The 7,192-nt window shown below is 40.0% G+C and overlaps 1 protein-coding gene across 4 annotated transcripts; it reads right to left on the bottom strand.

Annotated features, from left to right (window-relative positions):
* Positions 1–239: 239 nt before the first annotated feature.
* On the bottom strand, positions 240–6,888 carry oat (ornithine aminotransferase). Of its 4 annotated transcripts, none has more exons than XM_008437144.3 (10): positions 6,731–6,888; positions 4,812–5,003; positions 4,495–4,719; positions 4,288–4,383; positions 4,051–4,178; positions 3,712–3,834; positions 2,140–2,268; positions 1,943–2,056; positions 1,656–1,800; positions 240–1,437 (listed from the first exon to the last, which is right to left on the bottom strand). In XM_008437144.3, exons 2-10 carry the CDS (start codon positions 4,996–4,998, stop codon positions 1,277–1,279), a joined length of 1,308 nt encoding a protein of 435 aa, XP_008435366.1. In that variant the 5' UTR covers positions 4,999–5,003; positions 6,731–6,888; the 3' UTR covers positions 240–1,276. The 4 variants fall into 4 exon arrangements, with proteins under 4 accessions (XP_008435366.1, XP_008435365.1, XP_081456318.1 ...); XM_008437143.3 differs by having other exon boundaries at positions 6,678–6,801; XM_081600192.1 differs by lacking the exon at positions 6,731–6,888 and adding an exon at positions 6,115–6,592.
* Between the last annotated feature and the right edge of the window lie 304 nt (positions 6,889–7,192).

The following is a 7,192-nucleotide window of genomic DNA, read 5'->3' as shown; positions in this document are numbered from 1 at the left end:
AACTGGTGTATCAATAAGTCATTTGTTTTGTTTAACCTGTAACTACACAAGTTTCAAGCAACAAAAAAAAATAAGGTGGCTTAAAAGACTTCTGTACAAAAAGCAAACAAGTAAATAAAAAAATAAAAATTATTTCTAAAAATCCCATTGGGTGTGTTTTAATTTAATTTAACTTCAACTGGACAACTTTGGCTCATCGCTCAAAAAAAAAAAAAAAAAAAGAGAGAGTAGCAAGAGACTTTGTTGAAACTATTTATTTGGAAAACAATGGGTTTTATTTTAATGTCTGGTGTCTTCAAAAAGACCATCTTCACATACATCCTGCACAGACAGCAAATAGTTAAAACTAAGCCAGCCTCCGCCAGCGCCACTGACATCCAAACATTCTTTCATTTATCCTAAAGCAGCGTCGGAAGTGACGTTTCTCACATATTTTCTTTTTGCGGCAGCAATAACGGTTATAGAGAGAACGCATGAAATTTGGTCAGTTGGATTATGAATTCTTGCAACTTTAGTTATCAAAAGTGGTAATTACAGTGCAAATGCAGAATTACATAAATATATATATAAAAAAAAAAAAAGAGAAAAACCTAAATCGCAAGATATCTAGACTTTTGACCTCTTTTGTAACAAGACCGTTTTCAGAACGTGTCAGCAGAAAGCAGTCGAGCTGAAAGAAATGCAGCAGTGTAAACACTTAAATGATAACCTGTTATTGGGTAAGTCCTACTAGAGTTGGAGCTGTAGACGCAAACACAACTCAACGTTAACATATCAGACTAAATGTAAAGGATGGTGGAAGACTGACGGTTTGACCTCACTCAACCTGTGCGGTGGGAGCTTAAGATGATTTACATTTTTTTTTAAAAAAGGTGCATTTGCTTCTTCACTGTCCTATAGGAGGTCTTTTCCCTTCTTGACCAGACCATAGGCTTCAGTAGTAACACTGTTTCTATATATTTTTTTAAACTGAAGGTTTCCGAAAACCCCCCCACAATTATAGTTAAAAAATCACACACGGTAAACTAAAGCACATCAAAAGTTTAAGATCTTCCTGCAACCTCTCCTTAGGAAACCAAACTCTATTCTCTCTCTCTTCTGCAGCAGTTACTCTTACAAAGGTGTCTGTGTATCTTTATACAATTCCTACTAAACTCTTTCGAATAGCATGAAAACAGTCTCGAAAGTAAAAAACACAATCTAAATGAAAGCGACTAAAACATTACGTGTGGCCTTCCTTGGCCTCAGAAGGTTTGGGCTACGTTTTCTTTTCTTTTTAGAAGGACATGATGGTCCTCTGAATGATGTCGATGCATTCCTGGAGCTCATGCTCTTGGATGACCAGAGGCGGGGCCAGTCGGATGATGTCCCCGTGGGTGGGCTTGGCCAGGAGTCCGTTGTCCCGAAGGCGCAGGCAGACCTTCCAGGCATCGTAGTCTGTTAAGTGCGGAAGACAAAGCAACTTACTGACTTGTAAGGTTCAATATATAGAATGTCAGGTGTTGCAATAGTCCATTTAAAACTCTTTTTGTGACGGGGCTAAACGGACAGTTCTCCATTAGTTAAGTTTTTTTTTAGCAAACACGATATTTGCCAACATTTTGACTCCTGCAAAGCTTGGTCTTTGTTCTCTCAGAAATAGTTTTCTACGTCACCTTTAGTCTCTTTGATCACAACTGCATTGAGGAGGCCTTTCCCTCTGACTGTTGTCACAATGTCTTTGGGCAGTTTCCTCAACTCGGACCGCAAAAGTTCTCCCATCCTCTGAGCGTTTTCCGCAAGCTTCTCTTCCTCCATCACCTGGGGATAAAAACAAAAACAAAACAAATAAAAAACACCATTTTGGTTTAATACAGAGGCTCAGATAAAACACTTTTGACATAGAGAAATACTTAAAAAGGCAAAAACAACGTTAAAGTTAAAACTGCTGCGAAATGTTCACCTCCAAAGCTGCAATAGCGACACGACAAGCCACAGGGTTTCCTCCGTATGTGGATCCGTGCTCCCCAGGCTTAATGGTCAGCATTACGTCATTGTCACTAAGTACTGCAGACACCTAAGGGAATCGAAAACAGCTGAAGTTAAAGCCGACATGGGTGTAATCAAGTGCCATCTGATGAAATTACAGACGACGCTCACTGGATAAACTCCTCCGGAGAGAGCTTTGCCCAGTATCACCAAATCCGGGCGAACACCTTCGTGGTCGACGGCCAGGCGCCGGCCAGTCCGTGCCAGGCCCGTCTGGACCTCATCAGCGATCCACAGCACCTGCAAAAACCACAAGGTTTTTTTTTTTTGTTTTTTTTTAAGTGACTGCAGAAACATCTACACTCAGTGATGTTGTCACGGTCAGCACGGTTCTGATCAGTTTTTGATGCAGCAGTAAGATCACCTCAGGCCGTTTCACACTAAACCACAGCCGAGGATGCCCTGTGAGCCAGTAGTTGTTGTTGTTGGCAACAGTTTGGAAATGGACAAAAGGAGAAAAATCATTCCGGGACTCGAGACACAGCCAATAACTTTCTTTGAGCAAATACTTGTTGGCAACATCCTCAAGACGGCTCCAATTCAGATTTGATTGCAATTTGGGTCTTAGAAGTTGGAATAAATCTCCCAGTAAAGTAGTCCGCTCCTGGGGCCAGGAAGTACGATTACACGCCGCTAAGAGAGTTAATCTCTGTGCTTGCTGACACAGCTGCAAAATATCCATCTGCAGCACTTCCCACACACAATGTTAGCTTTCTAGGGAAAAGAACATGCTGTGGTCACGGAAACAGTCTCTTCTTAGAAATATTTGCTGGATGCCTTTTATCTGAGAATCTTATCAAACTCTGATATTTCATTTACTTTCATTCTTCACGCTCAGTTTCCACAACATTTCAGGGTTTTTTTTTTGTTTGTTTTTTTAACGTGACATATTTTGGTGTTGAGAATTTTTAAAAGGAAGATTTCCTTTTATATTAAAGCAAGATTCATAAAGCTTAATAAAACCTTCGATTTGTCTACTCATAGAAGGACAATTTATTTATATCTGTTGGCAGCTTAAAATTAAACAGAGAATATTAAGGAAGATCACTTTTCCTAGCAGGAGAAATGAAGTTTATTTCTTAACTAAAATGAAGGTCTGCCAAACCGTCCAAAAATGTTTTGGAAAAAAATATGCCGATGTCAAATCAAAAGTAGGTGGTTGTGCAGGTGTGTGTACTCTACACACACCTAAACCTGTACCTCTATTGCAGGAATGTCATTGAACGGGAAAAGCTCGAATCAGGGCATGTACGGCCCAAAGGGGTATGTCTAAAAACATTTAACCGTCAAACACCTTACAGCCATGTAAAAATACTTTAAAAACTTACTTTGCATAAACGTTGCAAGCACTCAACATTATCTCTGACAAATGGATGGATTTTGAATGGATGGATACACATTTTTTAAAATGGGGCATTTAATAAGATTAGAAAATGCCCATGTTTTTCCATGCTCTCTTCTCATTTTCCATAATTATCCAGACCTGGGAAATAACATAAAAATAATACTGTAGATTCTGTTTAAATCTCGCTAGTTGTAGTGCACCTTAGACACTATACCATGTAAAAACATGAACATTTTAAGCTCTTTGGCATAAAGGTGGAGGTTTTTAAGATATTGCTTGATACAAACATCAACCTAGTCATTATACTCTTTAGTTCTAGTGCCTTCATATGGACTTACGTTGTATTTTGTGCAAAGTTCTCTGACTTTAGTCAGGTAGCCTTGATCGGGCACAACCACGCCTGCTTCTCCTTGGATGGGTTCCACCATGAAGGCGGCGACATTTTGGTCCTGAAGAGCTTTCTAGAGAAAGAGAGGGGCATAAAGCAAGTTAAGATTTTTAGACACATTAATCCGTGGAAAGACAATGTCTCAACTCAGAGTCAATGTTTCTCAACATTCTGCAAAACAAGTTAACCCTAAACTAAGCTGATGGGAACTGTATTTGCACAACCTAAGCTGCTCCGTGTAAAAAAAAAAAGAAAAAGAAAAAGAAAAAAAAACCCATATAACCTGTACCTCTAATGCAGGAATGTCATTGAACGGCACAAGCTCGAACCCGGGCATGTACGGCCCGAAACCCTCGTAGCTGCTGGGGTCAGTGGAGCTGGAGATGGCAGCCAAGGTGCGACCCCAGAAGTTTCCCTCTGAAGAAAGAAAGAGAGCGAAATACAGCTTCAACAACAGTCTCACCAAACTCTAGGCAAAATAAACTGTGGCATTCTGGAAATATTCCAACACAGGATGGCGACTTGCCTGCGAAAATGATCTTGGCCTTATTGTTTGGAACCCCCTTCACGCTGTAGGCCCACTTCCTGGCAAGCTTACAGGCCGTCTCACCGCCTTCAACCCCTAAATCCATACAAAATAAAAAGTAAGTAAGTAAGTAACAGCAGGAGCTCCTTTAGATTTTATGTCAAAGAAATTTGAAAGACCCGTCCCAAGGTGAACTTCAGGACCTACCTGTGTTCATGGGTAAAACTTTGTCATATCCAAACATGTTGGTGATGTACTCTTCATAGGCTCCGAGCACATCGTTGTAGAACGCTCTGGAAGTCAAAGCGAGCGTAGACGCCTGCTTGGTGAGCGCAGAGACGATCTTAGGGTGGCAGTGACCCTGATTTACTGCACTGTATGCACTGAGGAAGTCGTAATATCGGTTGCCTTCCACATCCCACACATGGATGCCTTTAGTGCATTAGAAAAAAAAAAGTTTAATTATTTCTTCTTCGATATGGATCAGCATTATTCATAGAAGATTTGCAAGTTTTTGAACTCACCCTCGCCTCGCTCCAGGGCCACAGGGAGCGGATGGTAGTTGTGTGCCCCGTGCTTCTCCTCGCGGGCGTAGATTTCCTCCGAGGTGAGCTTGTTCACGGCGGCGGGGCGTACACGTGTGTGGATGCTCCTGCGGAGAATCAGCCCGGCACGGCTCAGGCTCCCGAGTTGAAAAATCATTCCCTTCATGCTCGCTGTTTTGTGTGGTTGGGCACAGAAAAAGAAGAAAAAAAAAGAGCTTTGATATCTAACACGATTGTGAAGATACTTATTCAGTGGAAACACATTTTAGGTTTTTGTAGCAAAATTGCTTTTTTCTTTAGCGACAACCGCTTCGAAATTTCTTACAGGATTAGAATGAAAAGAAGGGCTTTGCATGCTCTGCTTCACGCTTAACTAAACATAGGACCTAAATAATTTGTTCAGCCCTGCGAACTCTGCGGTGTCAAGTTTAGTTTCCAGCAGATACGAGAAGCTGAAGGAGAGAGTCAGTTGACTGGTTAATCAAAGCTGATTTGATAGGAAAATACCAAAAGTACCTTTGGGAAAATGATAAGATAGCATTAACTAAAAACATGATAAATCAAAAACTCCTGGACATATTTTATTTTACAGTAGGAATGATTGTTACTTTTAAATGAATGAATTAATTTATTTCAATATTTCTACAGATAACCTAATGACTTGGAGAAAATGAACCAAACAGAAGTGGTTAAAAAGAAATCTATTGCTACATGAGTTTCCATGGATCACCGAGGATTTGCAGGTCTGCTGAACCAAGCTTCTCTTTCATGTCCAATACAAAGGAAGGGACTGAATACCGGTTAACAAAAGCACCAACACTGCAGCTCCAGATTTTTCCATTTGCACAGAAATGAAAAGTTTACAACTCTGGTTTGAAAGAAGAAAAACGACTTGATTTGATAGTGTGACTTTTAGGAGATTTGGGCATTTAAATGCAGGCTCATCTGAACAGTCAGCACTGAATTAGCCAAAACAAATATATATATATATATATACATACATACATATTATGTAATATTCTAATTATCCAAGAACCAAATTTTGGGTTTACATTAGTTATAAGCCATGCATATAAATTATAATGAATAATCACCTGAAATAATACACATAAATCTTTAACTTGTGAGTATTGCAGAGTTTAATTCCTGAAAGAAAGCGGAGAAAAGTAGTTGACATTCTGAAAGTTGTGGAAAGCTGCAGTATCCAAGACATGCCAGCCACCAACCTGTTGGCAGCTGCACACGACCTCAAATATTTCAGGAGCTATGTTACCTATCCTACCTCTTTTAAAGTGTTGAAATCCACCTTTAAATGAAGATATCAGAGTTTGTCGATCAATGAGCCGAAACTTCAATAAAGCAAACATGCACCTTCTATCGGGGAGTTGACCTGAGCCTGGGCTCATCCCTCGGTCCCTAACAGCTGATAGGTTCCTGAGGAGCTGCCTCCACCGCACCCACTGACCTCACGGTGCCAAGCTAAATAAAGAGCTGCATGATCATTTTCAACCGGTTTCTAGAGGGAACTGTTCACTCCTTAGCATCCAGACATTATGCAACACGGAGCGGTTACATATCGGGAAGACCTGAAACAGCCTCACGGAAAACCTAACTGACTGCATTCGATGTCAAAAAATAACAAAATGCATTCAAAAGTGTATGTCAATCGTATAAATAAATAGCCGCGTCTCCAAGCTCCCGAGACTAATGATACCAGTTCAGAGCCTTGTGGTGTATCATCAGTTGTTCTGTTTTTTTTTTTTTTTTTTCCTGCTGGTCTCAATCAATATTTTAAACTCAGTCTATCAAAATAAGACGACGAAGAAAACAGGATTGAAAATGCACCTGGTGTAAACGGAACAGCAGTTCAGAAACCCTCTTTGTTGATGTTCACTCACCCCGCTGAAAAATATGATGCGTGTTCTGTTCCGGTGCGGATTATTTGACTGCCCAACTTACCAACGCTGGGGTTCTTTGTGCGTGCTTACGTCAGTGGAGACGCACGCCTCCATTGTGCAATCTCAGCCGATGATTTCACCGATATACTTCATACCAAACTACCAGAGTTAACCTGTGTTCCATAATATAATACATAAATATTGTACATAATACTTAAGTATCTATGCCACTTAATGTTATTTATCTAACGACAGCTGATAGTCACATAGTTAGGTATTATGTAACGATCTCGAAAATGACTAGAACCCACATGCATAAATGAAATCCCACGTGAGATTCTATAGAGTCCTATTAGTGCCAAAGAATGTAGATGAAATTCTACAGACTAACGTTAATTTAAAAAGGCAGTAAAACAAATTATAAATAAATAAATACAGTCAATGTAAAATAAACAAACAAAG

This window comes from Poecilia reticulata, chromosome 19, assembly GCF_904066995.2.
Source record: "Poecilia reticulata chromosome 19, P_reticulata-male-v2, whole genome shotgun sequence".
Classification (NCBI taxonomy): Eukaryota; Metazoa; Chordata; class Actinopteri; order Cyprinodontiformes; family Poeciliidae; genus Poecilia; species Poecilia reticulata.
This window is presented reverse-complemented; position numbering and strand designations above follow the sequence as displayed.

Bases quoted from the DNA above. Each gene is read 5' to 3' on its own strand.
- oat (XM_081600192.1), bottom strand. From the start codon at position 6,238: ATGAGCCCAGGCTCAGGTCAACTCCCCGATAGAAGGTGCATGTTTGCT. The intron at 5,004-6,114 runs GTAGGATAGGTA...CACACAAAACAG, and splicing joins ATTTCAACACTTTAAAAGAG to CGAGCATGAAGGGAATGATT. The intron at 4,720-4,811 runs GTGAGTTCAAAA...AATGCACTAAAG, and splicing joins GGCCCTGGAGCGAGGCGAGG to GCATCCATGTGTGGGATGTG.